This window comes from Scyliorhinus canicula, chromosome 8 (assembly GCF_902713615.1).
Source record: "Scyliorhinus canicula chromosome 8, sScyCan1.1, whole genome shotgun sequence".
Classification (NCBI taxonomy): Eukaryota; Metazoa; Chordata; class Chondrichthyes; order Carcharhiniformes; family Scyliorhinidae; genus Scyliorhinus; species Scyliorhinus canicula.
The window spans coordinates 61581662-61605661 of NC_052153.1; the positions used below are offsets into that span (position 1 = coordinate 61581662).

General features: G+C 45.8%; 1 protein-coding gene across 1 annotated transcript in view; it reads right to left on the reverse strand.

Annotated features, from left to right (window-relative positions):
- Positions 1–9840: 9840 nt before the first annotated feature.
- Positions 9841–24000, reverse strand: part of slc1a1 (solute carrier family 1 member 1) — a 96958-nt gene continuing 82798 nt past the window's right edge. The window contains exon 12 of the mRNA XM_038804653.1: positions 9841–15947. Within this exon, the coding sequence (XP_038660581.1) occupies positions 15701–15947 (247 nt within the window). The 3' untranslated portion in view covers positions 9841–15700. The remainder of the gene's footprint in view (positions 15948–24000) is intronic.

Genomic DNA, 24000 nt, shown 5'->3' on the forward strand with positions numbered 1-24000 from the left:
TCCCCTCCGTGTCCGCAGAAGGAGACCATTCAACCCATCGAGTCTGCACCGACTCTCTGAAAGAGCACCCCACCCAGGCTCCCAGCCCCACCCTATCCCCAACCCCATATCTTAACCTGCACATCTTTGGACTGTGGGAGGAAGCCGGAGCACCCAGAGGAAGCCCACATAAACAGGTAGAACGTGAAAAATTCACAGTCACCCAAGGCTGGAATTGAACCCAGGTCCCTGGAGTTGTGAGGCAGCATTACTATTAATCTGTGAGATACTTTGGCAACTGGACTGTGGTTCTCTGCCAGATCTATCCGTGGTCTGTTCCACCAATGTTCAGGAGGCAGCATGAGCTTCATTGTACCTTCTCACTACACACTACCTTCTGTGGCTGCCGCACAGGCATCATTAGCCACATCCTTTGCAGGCACTCTTTATCACTGAGAAGTAAGTCCTGGTTCCTGTTTGGTCCCGTGAAGATGTCTTGGGTCTGTGATCTACTTAAGATGTATGAGTCATGGACGTTTCCTTGGTATCTGGTGCAAACCTGCATGATAAGTTTCTTTTGGTCGCAGAGCAACTGTACATTGAGGGAGTGGTAATAATTTTGGTTTATGTATTGGAGCGTCTGTTACCAGGGAATTCTTACAGCCACAGGAGTGCAGTCAATGACACTCTGCACCTGTGGGAATCCGGAAAATCTCAGCAAAGTTCAGAGCTCTGTTGTTTTGGCTTGTATGATATCTGTCGAAGTTAATGTAACTGTGGGTTTTGACAAAAAGGGTGTCTGATACCTGATGTATATATTTGTGCAGGAATGCTTGAGAGAACCTGCAGAGATCCCCAATGGAACCCGGGTAAGAACCACTCAAGTAGACATTCAGTGCAGTCCTCCCAGCCATTATGATGCCAATTCCTGGAAAATGTAGCAAATGTGAGCAACCAGATCCCTGGACATGTGGAGGCATCGATATTACCTCTCGCCCATCTGGAGATATGACACGTGAGTTCTGTACATCATCGGTCATGAGAGCTGCACCTACCCATGACGTTTCTGTGAGCCTCACCCTCTGCATCTGGAAACTGTCCTGCTGCCCTTTGCCCTTGAGGGCACATCTTCCTTCAGATGTACCACTCTCAGCCCAGGTGCTGCGATTCTCATTCACTGCACTCTAAACTACATTTGGAATAAACCCGAGGGAAGATGTTTAGGTCAGGAAATTAGATTATTTTGGGGGATGCGAGGATGGCCGGGGGAAGGAGGGGGGTGGTAGCTGAGAATTCTCATCTGTGAAGCTGCCTGTGCCACAATTAGAACATGGAGCTGAAGCTGAGAATTGCCCTGGAGTTTGTTATTTCCCTGGGGAATTTTGATGCTGCAGACAAAGGGATCAAATAGTGCAACTTTTCATGATTAGTCTCACATGAAACAAAAGGGAAAATGCTGGAAAATCTCAGCAAGCCTGGCAGCATCTGTAGGGAGAGAAAAGAGCTGACGTTTTGAGTCCGATGACTCTGTCAAAGCTAACAGACAGAGAAAGTGGGAAATATTTATACTGTGGAGTGAGAATGAAAGATGAGTCATAGCCACATAAACCCAGGCTTCGAAAATGTGTTCCTTCTTCCTCGACCGTGATTTCCCACCTACAGTTGTGGACAGGGCCCTCAACAGTGTGTGGTCCATCTCCCGCACCACTACCCTCGCTCCCTCCACTCCCTCGCAGGACAAGGATAGAGTCCCCCTCGTTCTCACATTTCATCCCACCAGCCTCCGTATGCAAAGCATAATCCTCCGCCATTTTCGCCAACTCCAGTGTGATGCCACCACCAAACTTTACCTGGGTTTCTGTGGCTATGACTCATCTTTCATTCTCACTCCACAGTATAAATATTTCCCACTTTCTCTGTCTGTTAGCTTTGACAAAGAGTCATCGGACTCAAAACGTTAGCTCTTTTTTCTCCCTACAGGTGCTGCCAGCCTTGCTGAGATTTTCCAGCATTTTCCCTTTCGTTTCAGATTCCAGCATCTGCAGTAATTTGCTTTTAGTTTCACATGAATTCCTGGTTCCCACATTTCCATTGAGGAGCTCCTAACATTTCTCAGCCACGTATCTCTCATTTGGATAATGCATAACTCAGTTGGGTGCCTCTTTAATCGCCATACCCTCTGCCTCCACACTCCCCCCACCCCTCCAGAACCAGTGCATGTTCCTGCCCTTCAAACCACCTGCACAACCCTCACCTGCATTGCTTCTCCTCAATTTAATTTTGTACTGCGCCATTGTTGGAGGTTGGCAGATGGTGGTGCTGAGCTCTCGCTGCCAGACCAGCTTAGAACCTCCCTGTGCATGAGAATGGAATACTCTCAATGATCAGGTTTTCCTCCCTCCCAGACCTCTCAATCCTCGAGCTTGGTGCCACTGTGTTTGTGATACATATCTCTTTGTTATCCCATTAGTATTTTGAGGTGAATTTTTTTTTGATTTGAATCTCACCCCTCCCATCTCGAGGCCACATGCACAGTTAAAAATATATCTTCCAACTTCCGGTGGTGGCTATGAAGGAGTAGGTCACACATTTGGTGACTCCCGCTCAGTTGGACCTTTAGATCTTTTTCCCTGATTTTTTATCGGGTCTGATTCGGAAAATTGATGGTGGATGCAATTGTGAAGAGGAATCCTACATCAGTACATGGAGAGGTGGACCAGGAGTGCTTTCAAGGAAGGAATAGGCGAACAGAGAAGGCCTGGGTTGAGACTGCAGTGGGAGAAAGCATGGCGGACGACCGGAGTCCTGGCTCGCCGACCCAGCGGTCGACGGAGCAGTTGATGCAGTTCATACAGGAGGACTTCGCCAAGCAGAAACAGGAATGTTTGGACCCGATTAAGGAATCGATTGTGCGGCTGAAACTCAGACTGGATGTTCAAGATCAGGCGATCCAGAAAGTGGAGAAGGCACTGACTGAGCAGGAGGAACACCAAACAGCAGTAGGGTTGGAGGTGGGGATGTTCAGAGACCAACAGAAAAGGCTCCAGGAGAAGGTGGAGGATCAAGAGACTGGGTCCCGCCGGTAGAACTTGAGAATCGTTGGTCTCCTGGAGGGATCTGAAGGAACAGACACAGGCGCATACAGAGCGGGTATGTTAGAGAAGTTACTGGGGGAGGGGACGTTCACCCAACCGTTGGAGGTGGACAGCGCGCACAGAGTGCACACGAGGAAGCCGCGTCTGGGAGACCCCCCGAGGGCAATGGTAGTGAGATTCCAAAGGTACCTGGACAAGGAGTGTATCTGATGGTGGGCCAGGCAGACACGGAGCTGTAAATGGGAGAACAGCATCCTGCGTATATACGAGGATCTGAGTGTGGACGTGGCCAGAAGAGCAGGGTTCAACCAAATAAAGTCGACCCTTTTCAAGAAGAAGGTCAGGTTGGGCTGCTGTATCCAGCCTGTCTTTGGGTCAACATTTCTACTTCGAGTCGCCCGAGGAAGCGATGGACTTCGCTAGAAGGAAAGGGCTGGTAGCGGACTGAGGTGTATGAACTGACCTTTGCTGCAACATTCATGTTAAAATGTTTTTGTTTTTGGACGTTATCTGTATTGACTTGGGGTCTGCGGCTGAGCTGTGTGAGTTAAAGTTTGCACTAATGGGGGATAGAGGTGTGAATTTTAGATATTGGATCTTCTTTTAGATTTTATTTGTGTTTATTTCAGGCAATTGGGTTGGTATTGCTTTCTTTTGCATATGTGTCTGAGCAGGGGGTAGGGAGGGGGGGGGGCAATAGGTGGGGAAGTGTCTGGCGCCATGGGCGGGGGCCACCAAGCTAGCTGGCAGGCTAGCTCACGGAAGCGCAGTGGGGGGTGAGCAGATGTTATCCTTGTCGAAGGGGTGGTTTGCATAGTGCCGTTACTAGGGGTGGGGGAATGTTCTGCTGATGGGGGAGGTACTTTTGCTGTGGGACAATAAGGAGGTCGGGGACGGAGGCTGCCTGGGGGCGGACCTGCGGATCTGTGGCGCATGAGCTGGAGACTGGTGCAAGAAAGGTGATGGCTGATCGGTGGAGCGGGGGCTGGGGGGGGGGGGGTGGGGGCGAGAAGCCTCCCAACCAGGCTGATCACATGGAACGTAATGGGCTAAATGGGCTGGTTAAGAGGGCACGCATGTTCGCGCATTTGAGGGGACTGACGCTGGACGTGGCAATGTTGCAGGAGACGCACCTTAGAGTAACTGACCAGGTCAGATTAAGGAAGGGATGGGTCGGACATGCTTTTCACTTGGGGCTGGACTCTTAAGACTAGAGGGGTCGCGCTCCTGATCAACAAGCGAGTGTCATTCGGGGCGGGAAAAATAATTGTGGATGTGGGAGGTCTATATATCTTGATGATTGGGATGCTGGAAGGGCTGCCAGTGGTGATTGTGAATGTGCATGCGCTAAATTGGGATGATGTGGAATTCAAAAGGAGGATTTTGGGAAAGATCTCGGACCTGGATTGGTCATGGGGACATCAACACAGTCATTGACCCAGGGCTAGACCGGTCTAGCTCAAGTACAAGCAGGGTGCCAGCAATGGAAAAGGAGCGAAATGGGTTTATGGAACTGATTGGGGGGGGGGGGGGGGCGCGGCGTGAGGACCCATGGCGATTTGAGCGGTCGAGAGTGAAGGAGTTTTCCTTCTACTCGCACATGCATAAAGTGTACTCCCGGTTGACTTTTTAAATCCTAAACAGGGCTTTACTGACAGGGGTAGTGGACACTGGGTATTCAGCGATCACGATCTCGGATCATGCCCCGCATTTGGTTGACCTACAGGTGAGCAAGGAGGGTGGCCAACGCCTGCACTGGAGGCTGGATGTTGGACTTTTAGTGGATGAGGAGGTGGCTGGGTGGCTGAAGAAATGTATCCAGAACTATCTGGAAGTTAATGACACAGGGGAAGTCTCGGCTGCAATGGTCTGTGAGGCGCTGAAGGCGGAGGTTAGAGGGGAGCTGATCTCGATACGGGCCCACAGGGAGATGATGGACAGAGCAGAGACGGACTGACAGGCCGACTGGAGCTATGCGGAGGCCCCAGAGGCAGGGCTTCTAAGGGAACGACGGAGGGTACAGGCTTGTTAACTACAGGGAAGGCAGTGGAGCAGCTGAGGAAGGCGTGGGGAGCGATTTATGAAAATGGGGAGAAGGCCAGCAGAGTACTTGCGCAGCAGCTCAGAAAGAGGGAGGCAGCCAGGGAGATTGGGAAAGTAAGGACAGGGATAGGAACCTGGTCAGAGATTCAGCAGGGGTAAATAAGGCGTTTTACAGCAGGCTGTATGAGTCGGAACCCCAAGCTGGGCAGGAGGGGACCCGATCGGGTTGGAGAAAATAGCAGAAGGGCTGAAGGCCATGCAGTCGGGTAAAGCCCCTGGACCTGACAGGTACCCAGTGGATTTTATAAAACGTTCCCTGGGATAGTGGGGTCGCTGCTGATGAGGACATTTAATGAGGCAAGGGAGAGAGGTGGGGGGAGGGGCTTCCCCGACAATGTCACAGGCCACTATCTCATTGATCCTGAAGCGGGATAAGGACCCGGAGCTATGCGGGTCCTGCAGACCGATCTCCCTACTAAATGTAGACGGCAAACTGTTGGCCAAAATCTTGTCCTCTAAGATTGAAGAATGCGTTCTGAACGTGATTGGGGAGGACCAGATGGGATTTTTTAAGGGGAGGCAGTTGGCAGCCAACGTAAGAAGGCTGCTGAATATAATTATGATGCCCTCAGAGGGTAGGGACGTGGAGGTAGTGGTCGCAATGGACGCAGAGAAGGCATTTGATTGGGTGGAATGGGATTACCTGTGGGAGGTACTGGGGCGGTTTGGATTTGGACGGGGCTTCATTGACTGGGTCAGGCTGCTGTATCAGGCTCCCGTGGTGAGTGTTCGGCCGAACAGATTGACATCGGGCTATTTTAAGCTGCACCAGGGGACGAGGCAGGTATGCCCCCTCTCCCCACTGCTGTTTGCGCTGGCCATAGAGCCACTGGCAATTGTGTTGAGAGCATCAAGGGGATGGTCCGAGGGGAGGTGGAACAGAGTCTCGTTATACGTAGCCAACCTGCTCCTGTATGTTTCGGACCCACTACCCACTAGAAGGGATGGATGAAATTACGAGGATTCTGGGGGATTTTGGCCGGTTTTCGGGTTATAAATTGAACATGGGGAAAAGTGAGATGTTCGCGATCCAGGCAAGGGGGCAGGGGAGGCGACTGGGGGAGCTACCGTTTAGAGTGGTAGGGGGAAGCTTTTGGTACCTAGGCATCCAGGTGGCGTGGGAATGGAAACGGCTACACAAGTTAAATCTGGCCAGACTAGCAGACAAAAGGGAGAATTCTGAAGGTGGGACGTGCTCCATTGTCACTGGCTGGGAGGGAACAGACAGTGTAAATGACGGTCCTCCCGAGATTCCTGTTTGTGGTTCAGTGTCTCACCATCTTCATTCCACGGTCCTTTTTTAAATGGGTCAATAAGTTGATCTCTGGCTTTGTATGGGCGGGTAGGACCCCGCGAGTTAAAAAGGATATGCTGGGGCACAGCCGGGAGGAGGGTGGGCTGGTGCTGCTGAACGTTAGTAATTATTATTGGTGGGGGGGGGGGGTTGGTCGATGTGGGAGTGAGTACAGGCAGCATCATGCAAGAGCGCTAGTTTGGGGGCATTGGTAACGGCGCCTCTGCCACTCCCGCCGGCGCGGTACTCCACCAGCCCTGTGCTGGTAGCGGCCCTGAGAGTCTGGGGACAGTGGAGGAGACATGTGGGAGCAGAGGGAGCATCGGTCTGGTCTCCAATCTGCAATAATCACCGGTTTGCCCTGGAGAGGCTAGATGGAGGGTTCCAGAGATGGCAGAGAGCAGGGATCGAGAGGATGGGAGATAAGTTTATAGAGGGGAGTTTTCCCAGCCTGAGGGAGTTGGAGGAGAAATTTGAATTGACGGGAGGGAACAGGTTTAGGTACCTGCAGGCGCAGGACTTCCTACCCAGGCAGGTCTCAACCTTCCCGCTCCTACCACCAAGGGGGATACAGGACAGGGTAGTTTCCAAAATGTGGGTGGGAAAAGGGAGAGATTCGGACATTTATAAGGAACTCATGGGATCAGAGGAAACGCAGACCGAGGAGCTGAAACACAGATGGAAAGAGGAGTTAGGAGGAGAGATAGAGGATGGTCTCTGGGCAGATGCGTTGAGCAGCATCAATGTGTCCACATGTGCCAGACTTAGCCTGATACAGTTTAAGGTCATTCACCGGGCACACATGGCAGTGGCCTGGATGAGCAGCTTCTTTGGGATAGAACACAGTTGTGCAAGGCTTGCGGGAGGACCAGCAAACCATGTGCACATGTTCTGGGCATGCCCGAAACTTAGGGAATTCTGGCAGGGGTTTGCGGATGTCATGTCCAAGGTGTTGAAAACAAGAGTGGCACCGAGTCCAGAGGTGGCGATTTTCGGAGTGTCAGAAGACCTGTGAGTCCAGGAGGAGAAAGAGGCAGACGTTCTGGCCTTTGTCTCTCTGGTAGCCCGGAGACGGATACTATTAGCTTGGAGGGACTCAAAGCCCCCGAAGTCGGCGACCTGCTTAACTGACATGGCTAGCTTTCTCTGTCTGGAGAAAATCAAGTTCATCCTGAGAGGGTCACTGTTAGGGTTCGTCCGGAGGTGGCAGCCATTCGTCGACTTCTTTGGGGAAAATTAACCGTCAGAGTTGGGTTTAGTTTAGTTTACGGTAGGGTGTTAGAAAAGGTGGGACCTGCGAGGAAGACGGCCTTTGCACTATGCTTATATTTGTTTGTACACTCTTTCTTCTGTCATTGATATAAAACCATAAATACCTCAATAAAATGTTTATATAAAAAAAATATCTTTCATTCCCCCCTCCACCTTTGGATTCCCTCACACCATCTCACATCTGTAGGCTGCACATGCCTCCATTTACTAAATATGCCATCTGCAGCCAGTATGATGCCAGAAAGCATGATACTACAATGCCCTGTGTGCAACATGCTGACTTGACATGCCCCCCAACAGTCTTTGCAAGGTTAACATTGGAAACTGAAGCACTTATTCACTCTGTGCTCCTCCAATTCAGGCCCCAAGTACCTTATGTAATTCTGTAATATATTCTTTCTCCATCCTAGCATGAGGTCGCTGTTGAGAACAACGCTCCCCATGAAGAAAGTTGAGGATGCTGCAACAAATGAAGAATCCAGCCGCTTCACAAAGGGTTGGGAAATTCTACGATATATGTAATCTCCACACTTTCGCCAGTCAAAAAATAAGACTCAGGCTATAGTGAAAATCATAAAAGGAATCATCAAATCATTGAGCACATTTAGCAGATATATACAAGGTAATCCTTATGGGGAAACACCGACTAATGATATAGAAAGTAGTCAAGTCCAAAGGCTAAAGTCATGCCCCACACAAACTGCTCTTCCAAGAGCAAAATAGCTACTGAAACTTGAAATTAGTAACACATGCGAGTGAAAAAACCAACATGAAATGGCAGAAAGCCAAATTTCATTTTGACAAGACTACCAACCATTGCGGGAGTTGAGCATTGGAGAGCCAGTCAGGGTGCAAACCTTCAACACTGTCAGCATTTCCAGCAATGGAAATTTGGGACATGTGTACAGAAATATTCACCTTGATCGTAAGTGGTGGAAGTAAAAGATTAAGTACACTGGCACAACCGAACACCTAACAAAGCTTTTCCTTCACCGCAGTTGGTTGGTCAGGGAGAAGGAATCTCCTCAGCTGTACTAAGTATAGAACTATCATAAATCCCAGAGGTCCGCTTCCAACAATGGAAGAGGTCACCACAGCAACATGTGCCGTGGGAACGATATTTTCTGGACAAGGAACATCACCCAGACGGGCAGCCAGTGATAATGTGCACGTATACCATTAAACATTTGCATGGTTTAAAGTCTATAGTTGGGATTCTCTATCCCGCCAGCCCTGTTTTCCAATGCGGCGTGCCCCACCGGCAGCGGGATTCTCCGTTCCTGCAGCCGTCCAATGCGGTTTCCCATTGTGGGCCACCCCACGCTGTCGAGAAAGGTGCAGGCATGGGTGCACTGTCGGCAGGACGGGAGATCACGCTGACGGAGAATCACGCTGCATGTATGCAATTCTGGTGTCGAGACTGACTACTGGAACATGTAATTGTTCAGGCATGAGCACAATGAGCGCATATGGGGTAACTCAGTTACACATGATTGTGCATGCAAAGGTATCTTTGCTTTCCCTGATTCACGCTGAATTCAGTTTTGCTGCGGCTCGTTGATACTGCACTCGGTCAACTACCTTGATGGGCAGTCACTCTCATTTCATCTCGAGTTCTGCTATTTTGTCCATGTTTATATCAAAGCTGCAGTAAGGTCAGCTTAATGGCTCAGGCAGGACCAAAACTGAGCATCAGTAAGCAGGTCATGCCTGAGTAAGTGCCACTTGATAGCACTGCCAATGGCATTTTCCAATACTTTGAGAGTAAATTATTGATGCGTTACTTGGCTGGGTAGGAATATCCTATTTTTTTATGGCCAGAGCATACCTGGGCAATTTTCCACATTGCCAGGAAGATGCCAGTGTTCCGGCATACTGGAACAGTTTCGCAAGGGACGCAGTTAGTTTTGGGAGCACAGGGCAGATGGTCATGTAGTGATAATGTCACTCGACTAGTGATCCAGAAGCCTAGATTAATGTTCTCAGGACACGGGTTCGAGCTGGTTGAGTTAATAGCTCTCCCACAGCATTAAGTGCATGAAGATGTTATCTATGTCAGTGATAAATTATGGTCCATATTGACCCAAATAGACATTGTGCACATATACAGGAGGGTTTTTATTCAACAAATAACAAGATTTACAAATAAATTGATGGTCCCCAGCTCTACACAACAATCAATCAATTTAAGTTTACATATGAAATATCTTTAAACAAGTTAATTTCCACTAGTATCCCACAGTTTTCTCCCATTGTTGTTTAAAACAGATTCAATGCATTTCTTACAATTGTTTACACTTTCATACAGGTTCATCTTTTTTTCTAAAGCTCCAGAACATTTTATTTTACAATTATTTCAAATGTTTCCTCTAAACATCAGTTTGGTCTGCGCAGACGCTTTACAATGGGTGAGTCACCTGCAACAAATCCTTGTTTATACCAAACTTCAGGCAAGGTTTGGAAGTGAAGCAAGAGCAGCTACAAATAGTCTTTTTCCCAAAAACTCCAATGACAGCTAAAATGCTTTTCAAGTGAGCCAGTCTATCAATTGGTCATGTGGACTCTTGCAAGCAAAGTTACCTCTATATTAACCATATATGCATTGTTATTCCTGGTGATACATTTGCATGAATATTTTCTTACTACAAGTTAATACAATAAAGCATAACTCTTTTATCAAAAATGCAACACTTTTATCGACCATAAAAATATTCCAAGGTTCATGAGAAAATGTCAATTTTGTATTTGTAAACTTTTTGAAAACTTTTTGTTTTACACAGAAGCCTGCAATGATTAAATGTTAATTGAACTTTGCATGTTTTAAATATGCTTTATTAAAATGTGTTAATGAAAACTACAACCCTTTGAAAGTGCTTATGTACAATAAAAGGGAGAATTCTAACTCTCCCTAATTTGCCAGAATGGTGCAGGATAACAGTTAAAATGGAGCAGCTCCATTTCCCACTTGCTGCAATCTTATCTCTGCTGATTTTGGTGGAAGGTGAGGCTCTGACAGGGGCCTCATTAGTAAATGCAAATTGAGGTCCTACGATGTACATCGGATCATCATGAAATTTTGGCCTCTGCTAAGTGGAGCATCCGCCACAGCTAAACCCTCTCCGTACCCACCCAACCTTTCAGCCCAGGTGAAGCTATTCTGCCAGGACCTAGGGTCCGATAACCCCATTTCACCTCAAACCTTGCTGCCATTGGCCTTCTCTCAATGTTGTTGCATGGTCTCCAGATTGCCTGATTTTCATCTATTGCTCATCTGCCAGCTGCTGCTTTCCACTGGAAATGGCTAAGTAGCCCTGTGTGAGATTGCCACCACTCCTGCCACCTTCCTTCTGGTAGTCAATGCCAGCCCTACATTTGTCGCATTTGAAGTGGTATGGTTTGATTTTTCCGAGTCAGCAATTTTGATCCAATGCCATTCCCTTCCAGAACTTTGGAGAGTAGCCAAAGATAACTTTGTGTTAATGTTAACATACAAAATGCATACTGAATCTGTTATAAATATAGAAATTGGATGGATGGGTGCACGATGTAGAAAACTGGATAGATATGCTTTACATATTAGAGAAACTTAGAGATTTGGAAATTTCTAGCTTTGATCCTTGGTTTATGATGAGTTAACTGAACTCACCTAGGATAGCAGTAGAGTGTGGCAAATGGCATTACTGCCTCTGGGCAACAAATAGAAATGTATCAGCTAGGAATTGGCTTCCGACTCTGAAAAATGCAACTCTGTCAATGTCAGTTGAAGGCAGAGTCAGGGACAAATGTGTTTTTCCCCTATGACTAAATGACTTAACTGTGCAATATTGACTTACATTTATACAGCATTTTTCCCAACCACTTGATGTCTCAAAGTGTTTTACACCAATTACTTACTTTTGGAAAGCAATGACTATTGTAATGTAGGAACCAAATATTCAGACAGAAAACTCCCTTAAACAGCATTGTGATAATGACCAGATAATTTATTTATTTTATCTGATTTTGTTTGAGGGATAACAATTGGCTGGGAAACCTGGGCTAACTCCCCTAATCCTTTCTAAAATAATGACGTGGGATCTTTTGCATTCACCCAAGGGGAGATGGGGCCTCGATTTAATGTCTGATCCAAGAGACTGCAACTCTGGCTGTGCAGTGCTCCTTCCGTAATATACTGGAGTCTCAGACTTGATTTTAGTAGTTAAACCCTGGGGTGATACTTCAACCCAAAACCTTGAGAGGCAAGACTGTTATCTACTGAACCACAGCTGATATTTCTGCTTGAATATGAATATTAAAGTTTTATTCCGGGAGGTGGACTCAAATTGCAAACTTCAGGTACAGATCGACAAAAGCTTATGTTGGTCATGTGCGACCTATTTGTACCAGGCATTGTGTGGCCTACCTAGTGATCCTTAAGTGGGTGGTTCTCAAGGATTTCTAAAGAAAACCTTATCATTTATGTTTGTGGCGCAGGTGGTATGCTCTTGGGGACCACAATGATTTCCATCCACTGCCAGCACTTTCAAGGTCCATCCTGCTCTTACCTACGACCCAGACCCTACTTGCTGGCCAGCACCGCATACAAAGCAACTCATTTCCCAACCTTCCAGAATGGTAAACTTGCAACAGAGCATCTATTAGGGCTCATTGGTGACATATACATGAGATCCAAAGCTAAATTTGGCTCTGGCTTCAGGCTAGTATGGACCAAAGGATGGAGCAATGCTCTGCCAACCTTTTTTTTTTAAATTTAGAGTACCCAATTATTTTTTCCAATTAAGGGGCAATTTAGAATGGCCAATCTACCTATCCTGCACATCTTTGGGTTGTGGGGGTGAAACCCACGCAGACACGGGGAGAATGTGCAAACTCCACATGGACAGTGACCCAGGGTCGGGATTCGAACCCGGGTCCTCAGCGCCGTAGGCAGCAATGCTAACCACTGTGCCACCGTGCTGTCCGGCTCTGCCAACCTGATGTTATTTGGACAAATGAGTTAAAGGGATAAGGGCAACAGATGGGAAGGTGGATTTGAGGCCAGGAAGAGATCAGCCATGATTTGATTGAATGGCGGAGAAGGCTCAAAGGGCTGAATTGCTTACTTCTGCTCCTAATTCTGATGTTCCTATGTTCTCAGCCCATCAAATTGGAATGAAATCTTTTCTGCCACAAAATTTTGGACAGTTGCTTCAGAACTTTTAAGGTATGATCAGCAGTTTTCTGATAGTGACCACTTTTGTATTGGTTCTGAGTGGCGTTCATTATTGTTTCCTATCTTGCGTTTTAAGAAAACCTTTGGAGCAATCTTTAAGCATTTCAATTCCTTTTCACTGTTCAGTGAATAATTGCCGATTTTCTCCATCATTCACCCATTCCTTTTTCTCCTTTCCTGGATCTGTCCAAGTCACCAGAGTTTCAAACCCTAAGTCCTAAAACTTTGGTGTATGCCTGTAAATCCAATGTATTCAAATGTTCTAAATCAATACTGAGACCCTTACAACACGCAACAAATAAATTAAATTAAAATGGTATCTGGCATTGTGCTCTGGACTACACCATACAATCCTTGTTGAACTCCACATTACTTTAATCATGGATAAATAAGTTAATAAATAATTTTATTTCAGGAAGAAAGATCAAGCAAAGATGTTTCTATCTTCAGCACTATTGAGGTTACCTGAAAGATCAACACCTTTCAATGCTAAATAAACAAAAAACTCTTTTAAGAGTAGAGCAAATGAGGACGAGAAAATGGCAGAATCTAAAAAGATGCAAAAGATGAAAATAAAGTCAGAAGCAAAATACTGCAAATTCTGTAAATCTGAGACAAAAACAAAAATTGCTGGAAATTCTAATCAAGTCCGATATAATCTGTGGAGAGGATAAAACAGCATCAATATTTCAGGTTAGCAGGTTTTAACTGCTCTTTTAACTCTCCCCTTTTGGGGCCCAAAACGTCCCTTCCAGGTGAAACAACAATTTCAATATCTTTCTTTCAAATCGGTATACTGTGCATATGCTGCCAATGGTGGAGTCTCATCTCTACTGGGGAGGCCGAAAATAAATTAGGTAATCGCTTTGCTAGATACCTCCATTCGGTCAACAAGCAGAACCCTGTACTTCCAATTGAGTAGTATACCATTGCCACTCTGATCATTCTGTCCTCGGCTTCCAATACTATTAAATCAAGTCAAAAGAAGCTAAAAGAACACCATCCCTTCTTTCTACTCAGAATTTCACAGCCTTATGAACTCAACAATTGAGTTTAACAATTTAAATCATCACAACTGCTCTCATTTTATTTTCAGATAGCAGCTCCATTTGATCCAATTCTAATGAAATACCATTGCCCTGAAATGTTAGCTCTGTTTCTCTCTCCACAGACGTTGCCTGATCTGCTGAGTAATTGCAGCATTTTCTCTTTTCATATCAGATGAAATTTATGTAATGCACACACCATTGCTTCTCCTGCCAGTTATTTACAGTAAACTCAAGATCAATTTCCAGAAATGCAGTTGCCAGAGATCAAACTGTTGGTTGTTTATAACATCTCAAGTTGGGATGGTCTTTGGGCAATCAATTCCTAAAACAGGAACCAGAATAAATAATTCACACACTAATATTGTTCCAAACTTGAATGCAAATCTCAACTGCTGAGATGCATTGACTACTATTAGCTCAGATTACACCAGAAAGGTTACTCTATCTTTACAAACTTGGAGCAGCAGCATGTCAATAGCAGCAATGTACATAAGCCCTGCATTGTACAGCACATGTATACCTAGCCTAGTACAGTGGCATCTAAGTTTTGGAAAATGCAGCCAACGTAATCAGGCCATACAAAGGTATTAACTAAATATTGGTATATCATCTGCAAATTTCTGGTTGGAATATCTGTGTAGTCCAATTCAGACTGTTGTTTGTATTTGGCATTATTAGTGCTCCATGAACAGTGACTTTGTAAAATCATGAAACAAATTGTTTATTTTGGAGGTCCTTACTCATATCGGAACCAACATAATATGGGTGAATTTCCTTGGGGTTTCTTGCACTCTGTTGCCAGGATGTCAGCAGAAACCTGTCAGAAACTGTTAATGAACACAAACAGAGTTTCCATCAAACTTCCACTAAAGTTCGAAGCAGAAACTCCTGAGGGAATTTATGCCAAATGCTATTCCATTGTCACAACACTACGTTGGTCAGTCCTTTGCGGAATGTATGCAGTCTGGACCATTTTCAATTCATCTGCCTGGCCTGGGGTTTTAACATCAATGTCTGGTAATGTAAGTTGCATTGATACTAATATATGTGTATAACATCTTATTGTAACTGGCTAATTGGTGATGATAGGCAAATAGACTTTAAGGCTGGTTTCAGACAGAGTTCACTGCACATGCACTACCATAACAATTATTTCCTCTTAATATTAAAAGTTATACTTGCACTCTTTGAGACATTGTTTAGAACATATTGGCAACCTAGAATGATTATGAGATAGACTAATTGAGAGATAAGACAACAGCATAAGCCTAAGCACACATTTAAGAATCATTATCTGAATTATGATTTAGGATTGCTACCCAATATTAATTCTGGGCATCTAATATTTGTTTGTTTTTTTACAGAATGTAACATTTTAATTTCAAGGAGTACAGCATATTCAGTTTTGGCTTTGTTTCAGTTCCCACAGCTGTCTTGCATGACTCCTCTGGCTCACTCCATTCGTTCAGAATGGAGTATTAACCTACCTTGCTCGCAAGCAAATGAAGGAATAAATTTGCAGTTGATTATCAGGGTATTCAGTAGTCAGTGTATGTTATATATTCAAACATTTATCTTAAGGTACTCATTATTGATGAGAATAAATTTATGAATTGACTCAAATTTACAGCTTTGCAAGATAATCCTTATGTATATCTTATTCACAAATAGTCATTCTCAACTCATTCTTACTCAATCAAAATTGTGATGTTTCTGTGACAGCTACAGAGTCCGATTTATCAACATCAAATGCCCCATTAATGTATGTTTCTCTTATCTTTGGTTCATCTTTCTCAGATGCAGAAGTTTCCAAAGCAAATGGATTCACTATATTCATGCCATTTTGGGCATCCCCTTGTTGCAATTCTTTTCCAGACAACTTCTCCACAATTCCAGCTCCAAATGAATCTCCAAGTACATTCACCATAGTCCGAAACCGATCCCTGAAAAAGCAAACACAAAGAGGTCATGGATCAGAGTAGACAGACTGAGTATCTGTACAAAATTAGGCTATCCACCGGTGACCATCCTGTCTGTAAAAAGACATGTTCCGAAGTAATCTGGACATCCACTTTTGGAATAATCTGCAATCAAATACTCTGAAATATAATTCTGTCTGCTTAGTTTATGCTGTCAATTTCTCAGTTTCTTTGGCATACAAATATTTGACTTTTGTGTTGCTATTCTTTTGAGTTCAGCATCAACAGTCCCTTCTGTAAGTGGATCTCATGCCTGCAATGATCCTGACTGCACCTCTCCGCTGCTCAGTAGTTATTCAAACAATAACACAATCTAGAAATCATCAAATATACTTGTACATTCTGCTGTTGCAATCTTCCACACACCACCATGTGCATTCACCTACATTCAGGAAAGAGATCCTAGCAATCCAACATGGAATCAGAATATAGTTCTCACAAGTGAGATCCATTAATTTTGTTCCATCGAAATAAAAAGGATGTGCACTTTACTGACACTCTGGTTCAAAAAGAAACATTGAAGCTAATTAATCAGCAACTTAAATAACTTTCTATTTTGATGATAAACTCCACGGGCACCTAATCTCTCCGAGAGATTGGTATAGAGAAAAAGATCGCTGTAGCTTTTTGTCTGTTCAGTAGGTCTCACCAAAAAATTCTGAGTCTTACATGGTTGATCATTTAACTGTTTATTGATAATACATAACTATGTACATATATACAGGATGTAGCTACAAGCTAACTCCATGCTTGCTTCTTTCTACACAGGTCTCTGTCCCGTTCAAAACTGACCCTAGCCTTGGGCCATGTGTCACTTTACATCACACTGTAGTCGCTACTGTGCCCAGTCCCACATTAGCCATTGCGATGCCTGATACTCTATACTACACCTTCCCTCAAGTCTTTACCCAATGCCTTTATATGACTATATAAATTCAGATGGTCTAGAAACTTGATGGTTCTTCCAGATCTTGTTCTGGTCACATTCAGAAGAGTAGTAGGCTCTGTTAATTTGGGCAACCTTCGTTGATTCAGAGTTTGAGTTGTATTCTTTGTTTCTGGCCTTGATTGTATTCTTTTGATATGCTTTTTCTGCTCCAGTTGAATTTCTCTTTGTGATACCCCATCTACTATACTCACCGGCTTGTCGCATTCTTTCTGGAGAGTGTTCCCCTGTCTTTTACTTTACTGTGTTGTCCACTGTGATCTTTGTTGGAGTTCAAAGTATCTGTCCTTGTCGTTTGGATGTTTGTCTGCAGTGGGCTCACTTTGCAGTTTGGATTTTATCACAATACTGTCTTCTTCTGTGTGTCTTGGTGCTTCGACTAGATTGTGCTCCTGTGAGTTGGCGGTCGCATGTTTATTGCTCCAGCATTGTCCTGCAGCTTGTTAGGTTGACTGGAAGTTGCATTGTCTGTATCGTGGTGTTTATAGGGAGTGTGACAGCTACCACCGGAGCCTGGCATTGGGGCTCATTCTTTTGTTGCTGGTCATTTTTCCCATGTGTCTTCCACTAAAGAGTTTGTGGTAATTATCATAAGGTTTGGCTGGTCTGAAGTTTTTCAAACTATTCCTGGCTTAGAACTGAATTGTTTGCTCACCCATTTGACTGGGGAAGAAGTTGTCACAATTTTAGGGTCCTACCCAATTCCTTCAATGAGCCTGAGCCCAGAAGATGCAGACTTCTGGCTGTTGGTGTCAAGTTGTGATACTTGCCAAGTTCTAGTGCTGTGGAAGCAGCACTGAGAGTCACATCTCGTGCGGGATTCTCCCTTCTGACGGCAGAGTATTGACGCCATCGTAAAATCCGGAGAGTTTTACGACGGCGTCATCGGACCCCTGACACAGGGAGCCAGCACGGCACTGGAGCGACTTACGCTGCTCCAGCTGCCGATACCGGCTTCAAACGGGCGTCGCGGGTCTGCGCATGTGCAATGCGGCCGGCACGCCTACTGGCTGCGACCGGCGCAAACATGCGGTAGCTTCCTTCTCCGCACCGACCCCGGCGCAACATGGTGTAGGGCTACAGGGGCCGGCGCGGAGTAAAAGAGGCCCCCGCCAGGAGAGGCCGGCCCGCCGATCGGGGGCAAGGCCACCGTGGAGGCCCCCCTCCCCCGGGGTCTGATCTCCCCCCCCACACACACAGGATGGACGCCAAGGTCCCGCCGGGAAAGACCACATGGGAACGGCGCCAGCGGGACTCAGGCTATCTTGGCGAACACTTGGACCATCGCGCGTGGAGAATCGCGGGGGGCTGCTCGAGTGGCGCCGCACCAACGCCAATTCTCTGGTGACCGGAGAATCGGTGGGCAGGCATCGGGGTGAAGCCGAGTGAATCGCGCCCGGCCTGGCGATTCGCCGACCCGGTCCCGGGGTCAGAGAATCCCGCCCCTCATCCCCAGGATTACAAACCAGTGCTGCAAAAATTACAAATGTCTGGCCAGGACAGACAAGGCAACACTTTGGCCACTAACCTCTTTTTTAAAAATCTAGAGCACTCCTACTATCATCCCATTCTTCAACTTCTAAAAGTAACGGTTTCACATTTAGCCTTTCACAAAGTGCTCTGAATAAGGAGCATTAACTTGGAATTTTAGAGCGTGATGACCCAATTCCCTAACAGCAGTTACTGATGACCCTAAAATACTTTTCTTTCATTTCAACAAGTTGATAACATGATGGGCGTGAGTCAACTGAAAATTTTGAAGTGCCATTTTGGGCGGGTTTGCTGGGTGTTCCTCGACGGCCATGTTGGTGAGATCGCGGCCCATATTCAATGCCACTAAGTGCCGCAAATAAGCCTGCAGGAGCTCTTCGGCATTACTGGCTGTCTCGCTGTCTGATTCACTGGACACGTACCTCAGCATCTTCCACTAACAAGGGGGATCTGCTTTTGAATGCTCCCTCAGCTTTCACTCCCAGTCAACACACACAAGCATGGCAGCACACAGACCTTCTCCTCACTTTGGGGAGGCTGACCCGGCAAGCTTCGCAACCCTGTGAATGAGAGATGGGGCATCCTACTTCCCCGAGATAGTCAGAGGACAAGCAGCAGGGTCAGCAATGCTACCTGGGAGACAGTGGCAGCAGCTGTCAGTGTGGACAGTTTGGCAGGTGGACTGCCATACAATGTCGGAAGAAGACCGATGACTTCCACCGAGCTGCAAGGGTAAGTTACCACCTCTCTCCTGGTATCAGTTCCGCCTGCCCTCAAATTCCAAATCCCTCCACCCCCAAATCACTGGCTTACACTCTCCTGACTTCCGATCTTTATGTTTGTTCTTCAGAACCCCTTCATGTCATGTGGTTCCCACACATGCCACCTGCTGTAGACTCCCCCGACCCATCAAGCATGTGGCTCACAGACCCTCTATTTTTCCACGCAGAGACGATAGCCCATAATAAGGGGGAAAGGGCCAAGAGAGCGGAGTCCCAGCGAACCTAGTCCTCACCCCTTATGAGGAAATGCCCCTCAAGATCACGGGGTTGACCGAGAGAGCAGCCACCTTCAGCGAGGTTGGCTTATGCCGCACAGGTGAGGATTCACGGCCCCTTCACCCAGGTGACCTGTCTCAAGTGAGTTGACAAAATATCTCAGACAAAATATCCTCCCCTCTCAGTGACCACATGTCCATTGTTTCGCAGGATCTCCATTTGATGAAGCCGGGCCATCCGGATTCGTTCCCCTCTCTGCCAGCCAAGGGACTATATGTAGGAGAGCTCCGGGGAGACCACTATTGAAGTGCAACAGCCATCATGTCCACCTTTCGTCAGCGCAGAGACACGTACCTCGGTGGGCAACATTAGTGGACAGGCTGCTGGGGCACAATCTGATGATGCACATCAGGTGAAGTCTGGAACATCCAAGGGAGTCAGCAGTAAGAGGACAGCTTGTTCCCAGGATTCAGCTGGGCCCAAATCAGACCTGATGAGTATGACAGGCCAGAGCCGTTTTCAGGAGGGGGTGTAAGGTGCATTTCAGCGACTGCATAGCCGATTGGAGGAGTCCCAAAGGCTTCAGGGACAGGAGATGGTGCCGATAATGTGTGGCACCTAGGTCGACACTGCTAGGGTGGCGATTGTAGTGGAAAACCTGGAGCATGAAGTCCGTGTCTTGCCCAAGGTATGGCTCAGTCTATGACAACCATTGGTGAGGGCCTCGACATCATGACATAGAAACATAGAAAATAGGAGCAAATGACTTCAGAAGAGGGGCACCAAGGAAGCAAAGAAGAGGAATCAAATCCACCACAAATGACTGATGTCGCCAACATCAATGCAACATCAGACCATTCTCTAGACGAAACGCTCAATGTAACAGATACCACAAAGGACACTCGCACCAATAACTGTGACAATTACGCAAATTATCCACACGGAACACTCATTGAGCGCAACAAGAAAAACGAAAAACACAAGAAGCACAGCAGAAACAAGAACAATAACAGCAAGAACAAAAGCAACATGAAGCGCAACAAGAACAACAAAAAACCGCAAGAAGCACTGCAGAAACAAGAACAACAAAAACTACAAGCACAACAACAAAAACTACAAGCACAAAAAGAAAAACACCAAGGAGCATAACAAAGACAACAACAAGCACGACACGAACAACGATGAAAACAACAAAAACAGAAACAACAAGCACAACAAGAACAACGACAAGAACGACGAAAACAACAAAGACAGAAACGACAAAAACAACAACAAGAATGACAATGAAAACAACAGAGACAGATGCGACATTTGTGGAGTCATTTGTGGTGGATTTGATTCCTCTTCTTTGCTTTCTTGGTGCTCCTATCCTGGAGTCAAAATCTTCATGATTTCATTTTCTTGTTGGTCTTGGTGCTCCTCTTCTGGAGTCAAAATCTTCAAGATTTCATTCTCTTGTGGGTCTTGGTGCTCCTTTTCTGGAGTCAAAATCGTCACGATTTCTATTAACGTGGTCTCTCTGGACTGTTGGTGCTCCTCTTCTGGAGTCAATGTCTTCAAGATTTCAATTGACATGGTCTGTCTGGACTCTTGAGTAGCCCTAACTTGTGCTTCTGTACAGACGAGCTGAGATCTGTCAGTCTTGCTGTGATCCTGCACCTCCGGTATATTGCGTGTGATCACATTGTCACTGTTTTCACATGTAGTGGGTAGACTTACATTGTCTTCTTCTTGATCATGTGAGCTTGGTAGACTTACATAGTCTGCTTGTGGTTGCTCAGATACGGTGCGTTCACCTTCATGGTCTTGTTCATGCATGGCGTTTGGTATGGAGTGTTTGCTTGCTTCCATTTTGGAGTCTGTCAACGAGCTGTCCGTGGAGGCTTGCGTCGCTCCCTCTGTGGAGTCTTTCATCGCTCTATCTGTGGAGTCGTGCAGTGTTCTCTCTGTGGAGTCAATCTGTGCTCTCTCAACGGAGTCATTCTGTGCTCTTTGTGTGACGTCGTCTTCTTCTTGGGCTGGTTTAGCACACTGGGCTAAATAGCTGCCTTTTAAAGCAGACCAAGGCAGGCCAGCAGCACGGTTCAATTCCCGTACCAGCCTCCCCGAACAGGCGGTGGAATGTGGCAACTAGGGGCTTTTCACAGTAACTTCATTTGAAGCCGACTTGTGACAATAAGCGATTTTCATTTCATTTCATTTTCATATTTCTGTCATCCATTGTCTCGACGATCTGCCATGGCATCATGGTATTGGATTAATCTGCCATGAGTAGAGTCGTGTTGAGCTTTGCAACCGTGTTGCTGATGCTGTGATCAGCATATCCGAATAACCCAGCCATGTCTGGGTAGAATTGTTCTAAAAACAAATCATCTTTTTTTGTTTCGGATTTGGTATCGTTCTCTTCACTTTGGGTGGTGCAGACTGCTTGTTCCAGGGTGTTGTGAAAATTATCTTCCACTGCTGGTATAAATTCAGGCATTGTTCTGTCTTTTGAGGTAAGAAAATTGGGTTTTACAGCTTTAAGTTTCTTGTTTTCAATTTTCGGGCATTTCCCTTTTAAGTGGCCGTGGTCTGGGTCCTCTGACATCATGACGCTCGTGACGTCATGCGTAGGAATTGATGGCGCATTTACAAATCGATCTTCCTTTACTCTGCGGTTTTTGTACACTGCGCATGCGCAGAACCATCTTCGAATGGTGCGATCTTTTCTTTGAACTGGGCATGTGCACATCGATCTTCCTTTACTGTGCGCTGTTTTGTCCATTGCGCATGTGCGGCTTCGGTTTCCTGCGCATGCGCAGACGCAGATTTTCGTCTTTTATTCCCCGGAGACTGTGAAATGTGCTCTGACGCCATTTTACAGTGTTTTTCAGCGGTTTTGCTTTGTAAGACATTAAAGTTACTTTTTTCTTTCGATCTGGACTTTTCAAATGCGATTTTCAGAGTTAACCCTTTCTGTTCTGGTTTTGATTGTTTGAGTTTTGCATCACTCATTCCCTGTGCAATTTGGTCTCTGGGCATTGAATGTTTTAAAGCAGCATTGTTACTGATGTTACAGTAATCTTAACATTTTTTCAGTATTACTTCTAATTTGGTGCTGTTTCACCTTTCAAGTATTTAAAGCAATTATAAATTTTTCTAGCTTTCTGTCCCGCTGTTGTGAGTAGCAGCGCTATTTTGTAGCATCAGAGACTGCTTTCATATCATTTGCTACGATACATATCTCAAACATTTGTTTGAAGCTCTTCCAGTTATTACTTAAATTACCGGTTGTTTCCAGCTGCGGTGGAGGTCCAAATTGCAATAAATCAGCTAAGTCTTCCAATGTCTTTCTTGCCATTTTAGTCTTTCTGTGTCTGCAGCTTGTGTAATCTTATAGTAAGCGTTCTGAAGCCAGACCTGGTACCATGTGTTGTTCCTTGTGTCTTAATAACGCTCGTAGTCTTAAAGTTGAAGTAGATGCTTTATTGTGAGTTCATTCTCTCTTCAGTGCTTAAACCATGTTACATCTGTGCTGCCAGTCTGTGTCTTGCTACCAGCTCCCATTCCTGTGAAGTGTGTCCTTACTGTTCGTGTGTATTTATACCTCTCCCGTGCTCCCTCTAGTGCTTGCTCAGCTGTATTGCATCTACACAGATACACAATCACCACAACAACATCCACAGGCTCGCCACTCTCTGGGTGAAGAAATGTCTCATCACTTCTGTCCGAAATGGTTTACCCAATATCTTCAGACTGGTTCTGGACACCCCCATCATCGAGAACATCCTTCTTGCATCTATCCTGTTTCTATGAGATTCCCCCCCCCCCCCCCCCCCCCCCTTATTCTTATGAACGCCAGCGAATACAATCCTAACCGACTCAATCTCTCCTCATATGGCAGGGTTGCCATCCCAGGAATCAGCCTGGTAAACTTTCGCTGCACTCCCTCTACAGCAAGAACATTCTGCCTCAGATAAGGACACCAAAACTGCACACAATATTCCAGCTCTTGCCTCACCAAGACCATGTATAATTGCAGCAAGATATCCCTGCTCCTGTATTCTATTCCTCTCACAATGAAGGCCTGCATACCATTTTACTTCTTTACCTCCTGCTGGACCTGCATTCTTACCTTCAGTGCCTGGTGTACCAGGACACCAGGTCTTGTTGCACATTCCCCTCTCCTAATTTATGGCCATTCAGATAATAGTCTGCCTTCCGTTTTTGTTACCAAATTAGATAACCTTGTATTTATACAAATTATACTGCCTCTGCCATTCATTTGCCCACTCACTCAACTTGTCCAAATCACACTGAAGGACCTCTGCATCCTCCTCACAGCTCATCCTCCTACCTAAATTTTGTGTCATCTGCAAGTGCGGAGATAACTACATTTGGTTCCGTCATCTGAATCATTAATATATACTGTGAATAGCTGGGGTCCTAGCACCGGTCCTGTGGTACCCCACTAGTCATTCCCTGTCAGTTGGAAAAAGAATTGTTAATTCCTACTCTGTTTTCTGTCTGCCAGCCAATCTTCCATCCATCTTAATACACTACTCCTAATCCCACGCTCTTTAATTTTACACGCTAATCT